This window comes from Eubalaena glacialis, chromosome 17, assembly GCF_028564815.1.
Source record: "Eubalaena glacialis isolate mEubGla1 chromosome 17, mEubGla1.1.hap2.+ XY, whole genome shotgun sequence".
In the NCBI taxonomy this organism is placed as follows: Eukaryota; Metazoa; Chordata; class Mammalia; order Artiodactyla; family Balaenidae; genus Eubalaena; species Eubalaena glacialis.
In genome coordinates this window covers 13,145,479-13,160,040 of record NC_083732.1, presented here as the reverse complement: position 1 = coordinate 13,160,040, position 14,562 = coordinate 13,145,479, and the positions used below count along the sequence as shown (strand labels likewise).

Below are 14,562 nucleotides of genomic sequence, written 5' to 3'. Positions count from 1 at the left end.
TTTGCTAAATCAATAAAATGATCTGAAAAGTTCATCTCACAGTCAGATATATCAGTGATTTACTTCATTGGTTTTCTGATGACCATTTATCATGAGGTAAAGCATCTTAGAATGAATGGTGGAAATCAAAAATTTGACATGCTTGCCTCTTAAATAAACTAAATATTCGATTTATAAGACACAAACGAACAAACCACTACGGCCTGTCACGTTTTTCCAGTTTCTAATTTATTCAACCTCTGCTCAATATTGATCCTGACAAGCAGAGTAACCCAAAGATAAATTTATTCACTCCACAGTTTAGTCAGGAACAAGCCAAAAATTATAGATTTTCCCAGGCAGATGATGACAGGCAGTCAGGGGGATGACAAATGGCTGTCTTTAGATTTAGTTAGGACAGTTGGGCTAGACGTTTCCGATAAAGATTGGAGCACTCTGGTCCAATACAGGTTCATCAGCGGCCATCATTAATTGTAGAGAGAGCACTGCCAGTGCAGCAGGCTCCTATACAGGAGCTGAGGCACCAGCCCTGCATGGGAAATAGAATTGGCTCCTTAGTATTTTGCAGCACTCCTCTAAATGATAGCGTGACATGATCATTTATCATACAGAGGCTGTCCAGAAAAGTGTCTGCTCCCTTTAGTAACTTACTGAAGGGCAGGAAAGTGAAAGCATTTTATTAAAGACAGGAAGGCAATGAACAACCAGAGCGTATCCAAAGGGTAATCATATTGCAGCACAGGATTAGTTTAGTCTTAAATAAACATACACTGGAAGGAGTATGTTGAGGGTCATTTATCAAGTGAGGAACAATTAACAAAAATCTACAGGATTCTTTTTATCTATATAAATTCAAAGTTCTCTTATTGCTATTATTAACTTTTGGATGATGGGCATCATATTCAACGATGTACAAAGATGCAATGCACAATTCCATCCTTAGAGCTTTTTAAACTAAGAGAAATACAGTGAAACTCTCACATAAAATAATTATGGCTGTATCAAAAGCTGTGGAACAAATGCTGTGAAGAGGGCATAATCCGGGGCCCAGGACTGAAGGATGAAGTTACAACTTCTGAAGAGAGCTTTCTTTTACGAAGTCAATTACTTGTCAGTGGATCAGAAGCTTATTCTCCCTTACAACAATTTTTGCTCTCTGTTGACCAAAATTAAGAGAAAGGGAATTAGCTGAGGGGTGGCAGAGCAGGCAAAGAGGAAGAGAATTAACACATTTATTCTTTACCTGCTTTGTTCCACGCACTTTATATCCCACAACAACTAATCCTAATTATCCTTACTTTATAAATGAGGATACAGACTTGCCTAAGGTCAAATAGTAAGAAGCAATGTCAGAAAGTTTAGGGTTGCCTGTATATTTTTAAAACAAGTCCTTGTATTTTTCATATAAATTATTTATTTGAATACATTAGAGTCTAGCACAGAACTTAGCCCATGACTCAATAAATATCTGATGAATAATGAAGTAGGCAGAACTCGAGACACCATTTTATATACGAAGACATTGGTCTCAGCAAGATTAAAGTGCTCTGCAGTGGGTTCTGGACATCTGACTGTTCTTCTAATTATTCCCCAAAAGACAGCATTTCTTCATGTAGATGCAGGCACATATCTGGATGTTCCATATTTGTTACCTCCTGGATATGAAAGTTTGGGAAGGATTTTTAATATATAGAAGGGAACTGCTGTCAAAGCTTCATAGTAAGAAAAAAAATATTTTCTAAAACCTAAAGAGTAAATGCAGTCTTATCATAAGAAAAATTTCCAAAAATGGAAAAATGAAATATCTAAGCAACAGTAAACATGGATCAAGCAAAGAATAAGATGGAAGGTACAAATAGTTAAATTAAATGGATATACAAAGCTGAATGGTATCAAGTTTTGAAGGTGAGGAAATGCTATGGGAAATAAAAATACCAGGCAATGCATTATCAATTACTTTCAGCTTTGCAATTAAGAATATGTATGAATTAATCCATAATTTGTATTTCCCAATTTTCCCTTACACCCTATGATAAGTTTGGTCTTGGCATGAGGAAAACAGATAAAAGAATCATAGGTGTTTGCCTGCTGCTATCCTCTGGAACTTTTATTAACTTTGAAATCCTCATACCCATATTCTAAAGAAATGCAACCCTCCTGGATGTGTACAACATCACATATACAGCAGTGCTCTGAAAACCAGAAAGCTCTCCACAGAATTAGTTATTATCAGTATTTATTATTAATATTAGCAAAACATTTGCTTTAAAGTAATGTTGTTGCCCTACTGAAGGTATTTTTCCTTTTTTTTTTTTTCTGCCTGTGGCCACTGAATTTTTACAAATCAATCATGGGCTATAGAGTAGAAAAAGTTTTTCCATTACTTGTTTTGAGTAATTCTTTACAGATTAAGTTTGGGGCATATATTGATATAAGAAATAAGGTATAAAGTGTATTTCATTTCCATTAAAGAGTAGCTAAGGGACTTCCCTGCTGGCGCAGTGGTTAAGAATCGCCTGCCAATGCAGGGGACACGGGTTCGAGCCCTGGTCCAGGAGGATCCCACATGCCGTGGAGCAACAAAGCCCGTGTGCCACAACTACTGAGCCTGCGATCTAGAGCCTGCGAGCCACAACTACTGAGCCCGCATGCCACAACTACAAGTCCACACGCCTAGACCCTGTGCTCTGCAATAAGAGAAGCCACTGCAATGAGAAGCCCGCGCACCGCAACGAAGAGTAGCCCCTGCTCGCCGCGACTAGAGAAAGCCCGCGCACACCAACAAAGACCCAACGCAGCCAAAAATAAATAAATTAATTAATTATTTTTTTAAATAGTAAAGTAAAATATACACATAAAAAATGAGGAAGGGGAGAAAGCAAGAAAAGGAATGACAGAAAAACAAGGCATTGGAGACAGTGATACTGGATTGAAAAAAAAATCAAATAGGGAGAGAGAGGAGGTGAAGAGGGCAAACTGAGACAGCTGGTTCTTAAAGGCGATCAATCTGTTTTTCTCACATTTATTTGGATTTTCAACCATGGAATAACTTAATTATTCCTTTAAATATCAATAAGCTGATTTTCTTATAAGCTATTAGAACATGCAAATGTTTATGATGTACATAAAACAAAACTGTACCTACAGTATGATGACAATTAAAAAGGAAATCCCTATGCTCAAAAAGAAAACTAGAAGGATACATAACATATTAAAAGTGATCTTTGGGTGATAAGCACACAAGTTTTTTTTTTCTCCTATTTTCCCCTTTGATATTTTTTTAACAGATTTTTAAAAAGAAAAAGCAACAATATATATTGCTTGCAATGTCAATGGACTGCTTACTTACTACTCCATAATGGCCTTAATCTGTAAACTTCCATAAGCTCCACTAAGAACAGGGCATCTTCTGTGGCATGGATAGCCAGAGGCAAAGTGGTTTCTGAGCTGCAGGTTGGGTCCATTTAAGGGAGTGTGACAGAGTAGAGTTCTATGGCCCCCAACTCAGGACCTTACTTTTTGCCTCATCTTTAGTCCTCTCTATTATTAGTATAGACTATTTTATCAAAAAAACATTTATTGTAACCTTCTAAGTACCTGGCACTGAGCTAGAACTCCATGGAAAACAGTAATTACCTTTAAAAACAGTTAACTGACATGAAAGAAATATTGATAATATGAAATACCTGTGTCTTGCTTTTTTCTTCTCTAATTATAGGATTTGGAGTGTTTACTGAACAAGTTGATGAAGCTGCGGAAAATGGATCTAAACAGAAATCCTGTTTGTCTCAAACCGAAATATAGAGATAGACTGATATTGGTGTCCAAATCACTGGGTACATGTTTATATTATATTAATACGATTTTCTTAGAGAAAGAGAGGTGGTTAACTCTTTAGTTAATTTATCAGCAAGCCTTCAGAAATATGAATATGACATCTGGATCTACAAAAATGGTCAACTTTAAATTTGATATTTTAATAAAAGCAAAAGTTAAAATTGAGAAATAAAACATGAAAAAGATCTGCTGTTCAGAAATAATTAATTAAGACATCAGACACTCTTTCTTTAAAAAGAAAATGTGGCTGTTACCAACAAAAATGGTTAGTCATAAATGTGTAGAACTTGCTGGCCTTTTGCCAAATTTTCACTGGCACAAATCCTCTGAAGATCCAGAGAGACTCTTGGTTCTGTAGATAAAATTGATCAAGGTTTTCATTGCTTGACACTTGCCAAATGGCACCTTAAGAACATACAGGAGTTCCTTTCATTTGAAAGGGGAGAAGGTGGGGAGTCCTTTTATGAGATCCGTACAAATAATAACATTCCTGAATCTGCACTATATAAGGGGAAATGGACCAATGCTCTTCAATAGGTACCAAGTTATACAGCATCAGAGAGATAAGCACTGCCCTCTCACAGAGGAGATTTGTGAGAATGTTTCTATGACATGCTGTACTTGAGTATAAAAACTAACGTATGGCAAAACCACTACAAAGCTCATAGCTATAGTAAACCTTGGTTAATCATAATGCTAGTACAGTGGTTCTCTTGGGGGAAAGAGGGGATGACAGAGGGTATATCAGAAACATCCAAGACGATCTTTCAAAACACGTATGTGAGAGTCACACCTTACCTACCCTTTACCCCACCAGCCAAGAGTAGGAAACAGAGAATACACAGGAAGAACAGTCATGTATATTTTTAAAGGTAAATTACTCGTATATTTGTACTTGGAATACTATCAGTCATTAAAAATCGTGTTTAAAGAAAGACGTGGTAAAATGCTCACAATACAATATTAAAACGTAAGATGTGATACTGTATAAATAGAGAATTCCATTTTTATATAATACATACATATACACACAATACACACCTAGAAAACAAAACAATGCTAAGAAATATACTAAAGTGTTATCCGTGGTTGTCAGTGATTATTTCCGGTTGTGGAATACAGGCAATGTTTTGTTTTCTCCATTTCTTTGAATTTTCCAAATCTTACAACACACAAAATTATTTGTGTAATTTAATATGCTCAATTTTCAAAACTTTTTAAAAAAACAAAATGTAAAGATAGCTGAAATCTCACTTCATAGAACGAAGAGGCCAGCTATGTGATTATTCCTATTATATCCTATATCTTAGGATATAATAAGCATTATTAATGTATGTACTTTTAAAATACCATATTACATATATAAAACTTCCTATTGAAATTAACATAAAATATATTTTACTTTTTCCTATGAATAACCATAGAATTATTTAAATGAATAGATAATATTTAATTTTTGTTGAATATGATGTTTTTGTTTTTTAAAATACTTTATGATCCGAGAAGGGCGACCATACATCAAATTGTTTATAATGATTACCTTTGTTAGTGATGGGAAGGAGAGATATGGATAGTAATTACAGAGCCTTTTTATGTTTTTTCCATCATGTTTCAGTTGTTTATAATATGCACATATTCTTTTTGAAATCAGAAAAAATAATTAAAAATAAATAAAAGCTCAACAAAAACAGAAGCTGTGTAAATAAGGTATTTTAAAAATAAATTTATTTCAGCCTATCGTGTAGCTGTTCATGTGTCCTAAACCAGAGGTATATATATTGTATGTGTATACATAATATTTATATATTGTATTTATAATATTCATGCTGTATTGATACATAACATTTATAGCATTTATATACTACATTTTTTAACATATATATTTTCTCTAGAGTTCCTTGATGGAAAAGAAATTAAAAATGTGGAAAGACAATTCCTGATGAATTGGAAAGCATCCAAAGATGCCAAGAAAATCAGCAAAAAAAGGAACAGTAAGAACGAGGATATAAGTAACTCATACATAAGTAAGTAGGCTGTCATTCATTAGTTAATCACTTCTACTAGCAAAGGGAATATTCTACTCAGCAAAAAAAAAATACCAGAAATAAGGGGGGTTTGTGGGTACACGCATGTGTGTATAAGTGCTCCAGGGAACATAACTATAGAATGGAATGGAGAGTATTTGTAACTTTTGAATTCTGAAATTGTGTTTTAAGATTTTGTGTTCACATTAATATTAGAATCCTTGTTACAAAATTAAAACTTAAGCTTTGCAATATCAAAAAGTCTTAAAAACAATGTTGTTATGAACTAGCAATGAAAAAATAAGAAAAAGAGTGCATTTATTTAAAAGTAGATAAATTTTTATATAAACTATTTCTATTTCAGGTAAAGCAAATGGAACAAATATGGTGAAATGTACCCAATGTTAATTCTAGTTTGTTTGATTTTTAGATCACAATTGTAGCTGTTACTATTTATCACTGATTCAATAAATAAAATATAAATATATAAACAAAAAAAAAAGGGGGGGTTTGTTTAGATTTTTTATGGGCTTTTTTTTTCCTTGTTTACAATTCCTAGGAAATTTTTCCTATAATGTTTATATATGAAAATGGTAGTTACCATATATGAAAAAAGCTATGTATAGTTCATATTGAGTATAACTATGTCAGCTATATAAACAGAGAGCCATGAGGGTGGGGAAAAGTGTATAATTTTATATCTGGCAAAAGTGCATGACACTAGTTATGTAAATGGTGAAACAACAATCAGCTATGTAACTTGTGAAACAATTCACAAGTATATTTGTTTAGCAACAGTGCAAAAATCACATTTTTCATCAGGATAAAAAATAAAAATGTATCACAACCACATATGTTCCCTATACTCTGTGGCCTGTCCTCTTTCTTAAGTACACACCCCAACATTTGAATATTTTGATTATAATATGCCTAAGGTTGTGTTACAAGGACACGCCAACCTCCACTGCCTAACTAATGAAATTAAATGTAGCTAAGTATGATGTGTAATAATCATCTTTATCATACTGGGAAGTATCCTAGAATTCACTCTTCACAGATTCTATAGTCCACAACGCTGAAATGAGCCCCTTGCTCTGTTCTGTGACAGTGTTTGAATGCTAATGGTCTTCTAGTTCCACAGCTAACAGGGGATGGAGACACAGAAAAAGGTGAGACCAGGGGAATAGGGAAACGGAAACCAAAAGAGTATAGTGAGGCTTTATGCATAGATAGCATATCCTAGGAGCTCTATCACTCTAGGACAAGGAGGTTGAGGTGAAGAGAAGCAGAGATGGAAAGCTCTGATGATTTTGCCATATTGTATCCCCTGAATATGAACTGTTAACATTATTTCAAAGAATGGGACTTTTTAAGCTGACAGTATTCACATGAGTGATTATACTGTGTTGGCAATATGAACTTCTCAAGATCTAAAACCTATAAAATGGACAGGAGGCATTTCTCCTCCTCTGCTTATACCTGGCTGGCTGTGAAGGGCAAAACTAGACTCAGGGTAAGGACTTGCATATTTTCAGTACTACCCCAAAGATGCCAAAGTACCACCAAAGCAATGTTGAGAAAGAAGAACAAAGCCATAGGGATCACACTCCCTGATTTCAAACTACAGTTGACCCTTGAACAGTGAGGAGGTTAGGGGCGCCAACCCTCCCCAAAGTCAAAAATCTGCATGTAACTTTACAGTCAGCCCTCCATATCCTTCATTCCACATCCAAGGATTCAACCAACCTCAGATCGTGTAATACTGTAGTATATACTATAGCAAAAAATCCACATAAAAGTGGACTTGAGGAGTTCAAACCTGTGTCATTCAAGGGTATACTACTGTATACTACAAAGCTACAGTAATCAAAACAGTATGGTACTGGCACAAAAATAGACAGATCAATGGAACAGAATAGAGAGACCAGAAATAAACCCACGCCTATATAGCCAATTAATCTACAACAAAGGAGGCAAGAATATGCAATGGGGAAAAGACAACCTCTTCATTAAATGGTGTGAGGAAAACTAGACAACTACATGCAAAAGAATCAAACTGGACCAGTTTCTCACACCATATACAAAAATAAACTCAAAATGGATTAAAGGCTTAAATGTAAGAGCTGAAACCATAAAACTCCTAGAAGAAAACATAGGCAGTGAGCTCTTTGACATTGGTCTTAGCAATATTTTTTTGGATCTGTCTCCTCAGGCAAGGGAAACAAAAGCAAAAACAAACAAATGGGATTACATCAAACTCAAAAGCTTTTGCATAGCAAAGGAGACTACCAACATAGTGAAAAGACAGCCTACTGAATGGGAGAAGAAAATTGCAAATGATAGGACTGATAAGGGGTTAATATCCAAAATACACAAAGAACTCATACAGCTCAGTATCAGAAAAACAAATAACCCAATTAAAAAATGGGCAGAGGACCTGAATAGACATTTTTCCAAAGAAGACATACAGATGGTCAAGAGACACATGAAAAGATGCTCAACATCACTAATCATCAGGGAAATGCAAATCAAAACCACAATGAGATACCACCTTACACCTGTCAGAATTGCAATTATCAAAAAGACAACAAATAACAAGTGTTGGCAAGGATGTGGAGAAAAGGGAACCCTGGTGCACTGTCAGTGAGATTGTAAATTGGTGCAGCCATCATGGTAAACAGTATGGAAGTTCCTCAAAAAATTAAAAATAGAATTGTCATATGATCTAGCAATTTCACTTCTGGGTATCTACCCAAAGGAAACAAAAACATTAATTCAAAAAGATATACACACACCAATGTCCATTGCAGCATTATTTACAATAACCAAGATATGGAAGCAACCTAAGTATCCATCAATAGAGGAACGGATAAAGAAGATTTGTGAAATATACAATGGAATATTACTCAGCTATTAAAAATAAAAATAAAATCTTACCATTTGTGACAATATGGATGGATATAGAGGGTATCATGCTAAGTAAAATAAGTCAGAAAGAGAAAGACCAACACTGAATGATCTCACTTATATGTGGAATCTAAAAAATGAAACAAAGAAAACAAAACAAAAACAGACTCATAGAAACAGAGAAGCAGTGGTTGCTGGGGAAGCGGGGTGAAACAGGTGAAGGGGATTAAGAGGTAAACCTCCAGTTATAAAATGAATAAGCCACAGGGACGTAATATACAACACAAAGAATACGGTCAACAATATTATAATAACTTTGTATGAGGATATATGGTTACTAGGCTTATGGTGGTCATCATTTCACAATGATACGAATGTCAAATCACTATGTGGTACTCCTGAAGCTAGCAAGATATTGTACATCAACTATATTTCAATAAATAAATAAATTTCAGGCACACCTTGTTTTATTGTGCTTTACTTTATTGCGCTTCACAGATAATGCATTTTATACAAATTGAAGGTTTGTGGCAACACTTTGTCAAGCAAGTTAATTGGCGCCATTTTCCCAACAGCATTTCCAATAGACATATCTCCAAAGAAGACCTACAAATGGCCAACAGGTATATTTTTTAAATGCTCAATGTCATTAATCAACTGGGAAAGGCAAATCAAAACCACAATGATGGGACTTCCCTGGTGGTCCAGTGGCTAAGATTCTTGTACTCCCAATGCAGAGGGTGTGGGTTCAATCACTGGTCAGGGAACTAGATCCCACGTGCCGCAACTAAGAGTTCACATGCTGCAACTAAAAAAAACATCCTGCATGCCGCAACTAAAAATCCTGCATGCCGCAACTAAGACGCAGCACAGCCAAATAAATAAATAAATGTTTAAAAGAAAAAAAAACACACAATGAGATACTTCCTTATACCTGTCAGGATGGCTATTATCAAATGACAAAAAAAAAAAAAAATGTTGGTGAGGACATGGATAAAATTGGAACCCTTGCACACTGTCGGTGGGAATGCAAAATGGTGCAACCAATGTGAAAAACAGTATGGCAGTGCCTCAATGTTTTAAAATAGAATAACCGTATGATCCAGCAATCCCACTTCTGAGTATTTATCCAAAAGAACTGAAATCAGGATCTTGAAGACATGTTAACCCTCCTCTGTTCACTGCAGTACTATTCACAATAGCCAAGATGCAGAAACCTAAATGTCCACTGACAGATGAATGGATAAAGAAAATAAGGTATATACAAACAATGGAATACTATTCAGCCTTAAAAAAAGGGAAATTCTGTAATATGAAACAATGTGGATGAACCTTGAGGACATTATGCTGAATGAAATAAGCCAGTCACAGAAAGACAAATATTGCATAATTCCACATATATGAGGTATCTAAAATAGTCTAATTCATAGAATCAAAGAGTGGAATGGTGGCTGCCCAGGGCTGGGGGCGGTGGGAGAAACGGGGAGTTACTAATCAACAGGCATAAAGTTTCAGTCAAGCAAGATGAATAAACTCTAGAGGTCTGCTGTACAAAGTTGTACCTAGAGTCAACAATAAGGTATTTATTGTACACTTTAAAAATAAACAGGATAGATTTCATGTTAAGTGTTCCTACCACAATTTTTTTTAAAAGCCATACAGAATGTTATATAGTACAGAAGCATCATTTCATACCTTGTTGTAGTTGCTATCATGATAATCATTAATAATTTAAAATGGAAAGCACTCCAGTCTAGGAAGCCAAGAAGAGGGGGCAAGGGAAGAAAAGAGAGCTAATATTTATTGTGCCAAACATTTCAGATATTTATACACACTATTGCTTTAATCATTTTAACTTGTGGGAAAGATAATTATTATATCCATTTTTCAGCTGAGAAAGCTGAGTTTTAGAAAGATGAAATAACTTGTCTAAGGTCACAAAGATAGCAGGGAGACAGTGATTAATCAGTTATCTGACTTCATCAAACAGCTTTGGCTTCCAGTGACCACTCTACTGATGACTGGCTGAATCATGCTTGGACACAAGGACAATAATGTCTGCTCTACTTAGAAATTCACTTCAGTTTGGTGGGAATTTAGAAAAATCTGCAAATGTGTAAATATGTGATATGTAAACATATAATTTTTATAAACAAAAAGGAACGAGGGAGAAAAATGAGACTATATTATGAAAGAACTTTGAAATTTTAAAAGTATTCAAATAGCTTATATGATTTACTATATTGAAAAATAGACTGTAAGGTCAATTAAATTAAAATTAAATTGAAATTGAAAGCTGACTAGCTGTAATAGAAATTATGTGAGTTTTCCTCAGGAGTACTCAGTTATTCTCTCTTGGCCATCTATAGATGTCCTTCTTCCTCACCACCTACACACATTTGCCAACCCCATCCAAACAAATGGTACAGTTCTGAGCTTCCCAGGCTTACAACCTGTGATATCCCTGGATACACGTATGTAACACGCAATAACTCTGTCCTTAGGTATGTGGCCAATAGCTTACACTATAGTCTTTATGTAAAGTGTCTGTTATTGCCACTCAGGAGAAATGGAAAGAATGAATTAAAGTCTAGAAGATATATTGTGTATTTTTTTAAATCTACAATATACCTTCAGGTCTTTAGAAGAGCTAAGATGAACCATTTAAAGATACCTCGGTACAACCAAATACATTATAAGTGAACAGGAATTCTTAGGAAGATAGTCATTTTTGTATTTCCTGACTACATATTTTTGGTAGCTTATAAATTTGGGGCTCTATATGGTAAAATTACCTCAGACTTCAAGGATGTTACAATAAAAAAATCTTGTCTTAAATATAGTCACACAACTATATAGCTCAAAATTAGAAGCAAAGTCAAAACACTTTAACAAAATTCAAAATATCTGAATGCCCTTCAGCATTTTTTTTTTTTTGGTTGAACTCGTTTTGTTTTATTCAGCATTTACTTTTGTAGTGCTTTGATGGAAATATTCATTTAGTCATTTAATAAACATTTGTTGAGCATCTTTGATGTGCCCAAGACTATGCTAGGCCCTGGGAATTAGAGGCGAATAAGGCAGTCTCCACTTAAAAGGAAATCATTGCTGGAAAGGAAGGAGGATCTTTAAACAGGGAAATGATGTGGAATGTTAAGTGTGGAAATAAAGGTATGAACATATTACAAAAACTATAATTGACTAATCTACTCCCTAGAGGTTAAACACACTGAAAAAATAAACTCATAACAGCAAAATGCAAGGGCAGTTAATATTTATATTAATGTTGGTATACCCATTTTGTCTATGAGAGTTGACCATAAACTTTCCTGTGTAGGTTCTCATGTATGAAAGTCTGTGATATTTTTATCTTGGATATTAATTTTTTATTGGTTTTGCTGTGGATCTATATAACCTGATCTAATTCCATTTCATAAAACATAATTTTAGATAGCCTAATGCTTTTCTATGCCATGTTTGCAATTTAGTTATTGGTTTCAAAGCAGAATGCTTTTAATTCTTTGTATGCTACAGGTAACTTTGAAACAATGCATCACATAGTTCCTGTTTATTACCCACAGGTGGGTAAGCCAAAATTAGTTTTTTTCTCTGATACACAAAGATACCTTGCAAATGGAAATGCATCTCCAGAAAGCTCCCAAGAAGATAACCCTAAAATTATTGAAGACATGGGGTAGGTTCTTTCAAATATTTTTGTGTGTGATTTATCTTTTGGGGGGGGGAAGGGACACCCTCACTGTCAACAGCACAGAGGAATAGAGGCCCTCCGTCTGTCTCCTCGTTCTCTGTTCTCAATTCTTCTTGACCAAGCACAAAAAAAAAAAAAAAAAGAGTTTATTGTTCATCGGCCCAAACAGTCATAAAGTTGCAGTGGAAGGGTTGATTCAGGAAAAGCTGGGAGTCACAGACTAGATACACCTACTGAGGTAGGGCAGGTGACTCAGGAAAGTCCCAGAAGCAGCATGTAAAGATGTCTGAATGAGCAGGGATCATATCAAAGGAGCCCGAGGCCCAGATGATAATGGGTGGTCCATTAGTGAGTAGATGGCTACAGCAGGGCATCTGGTGGCAGAAAGGAGGAGAAGCCAGAGCACAACAGAGATAGGCTACTTTCACCACTTCTCCAAACCAAAGGTTCTTAATCTGGTGTCCCTGAAGGATACATTAGAAGTTTCATTAGATTCTCAAAGAGATTTATGATCCAAAAAATAGTTTAAGAATCACTATTCTAAACCTTGAGTATACACATAATTTAGCTCATTATGAATCAGCTCTGAGTCTTCTAATGAGAAGAAAATTGCTTTTTTTCAGCTTTAAAAAAGATGTTATTGCTCTGATAAATCATACCAGATTTATCTGGTAAAGATAAATCATACCAGAAAATAACTTCCTTTATTCATAAAACTAACAGCCACCTGCTGTATGCCAGACAATACTCAATATAATAAAAACTCAAATGAGATAGTCCTGATCTCAAAGATCTTGCAACAAGTTAGTGTGAGAGTCAAATGTGATACCACTACTATATATTGTAATAAATGCTATGGGCGTTATAAACCAGATCCTCATACATCCTACAAATTATCCATTCAACTTTTCTTCATTTATAATCAATACAATGATTGCTCTATTGATCTTTCCAATCATACCATAGTAGTCACTACAATATAATAAAGGGCAATAGCGTATTTCATTGAGAAAGTAATCAGAGCCAGTGGATGTACTTTGGAATAGATTTCCTTTTTCCAGAACTGCCTGATGAAGGTCACGTGCGTTTGTCACGAGACCCTCTTTGCAGGGTCCAGTCAAGGGATGGTGATTTAGCATTCCTTAATGGAGCCCTCCTGAAGAAGACCCATGAACAACAGTGCTGCACTATCCTACCCCCATTCCCTGAAGAGTGGCTTAGGCTTGCCAGGAGAGGCTTAAGGGAGAGAGAGTCCTATGAGTCTGGAAAACGCTTTATCTGGGGAGAGGCGATAGGATATATAAGGAGTCCTAGTTTTGGTCTTGCCTCCTCTCCATTCACACACATAAAAAACAGAAGCTGTGTGAGAATTTGCCTTACTGATTATGTCCATTATCACTGCCATCAAAACCATAGCCAGTTTGTTCATAGCACCCCAACAGTTTCTTAAAGATTTACATAACTCACGTCAATTCCACAAGTGTTCTTGAGTTTTGTTTCTTTGCCAAGCATTTTGAAAGGTCTTGCTAGTATATCATCAAGGTGGAAAAGAAAACAATAAAAATGAACATAGCCTCAGAAAACAATATTGGTAAATCTGTACATTGCCACACACACTGTTAGATCAGTTGCGAGCTATGGCACATACCACATATTCTATAGCCCCAAGCAAAACTCTAGTCACTAGGACTGCACTGACAAATCACTATATTCTCATTTTCCTAACTAGGAACACTAAACACAGAGCTAAATGCATTTTTAACTGCTAAGTACTGCTAAGATAGGCTACCTAAAGAAACCAGCAGAATAGAGGGGTTCCTGTGAGAATAAAGAATGCCCTGCTTCTGCCACTATCAGTGAAGTTTATTATGTTCAATCCTGATTCCTAAGTTTTATAATGTGAAAAAGTATTACATAAACATTTTCTTTTAAATATTTTTTATTTCCTCATGTAACATTTTCATTGAGGACATGCCAAAATATTGTTTTGGTATCACAAATGATCTAAGTCTTATTAAATGGGAATATCAGTTCTACCTCTCTTTAATAAAAGATGACCAAATATATTACGGAATTTCATTAAGC

General features: G+C 35.2%; 1 protein-coding gene across 1 annotated transcript in view; it reads left to right on the top strand.

Annotated features, from left to right (window-relative positions):
* The window catches only part of PPP1R42 (protein phosphatase 1 regulatory subunit 42), a 40,184-nt gene that overhangs the window by 20,994 nt on the left and 4,628 nt on the right, over nucleotides 1–14,562 (top strand). Inside the window, exons 5-7 of the mRNA XM_061171999.1 lie at nucleotides 3,719–3,836; nucleotides 5,730–5,861; nucleotides 12,303–12,462. Coding sequence (XP_061027982.1) covers nucleotides 3,719–3,836; nucleotides 5,730–5,861; nucleotides 12,303–12,462 — 410 coding nt within the window. The remainder of the gene's footprint in view (nucleotides 1–3,718; nucleotides 3,837–5,729; nucleotides 5,862–12,302; nucleotides 12,463–14,562) is intronic.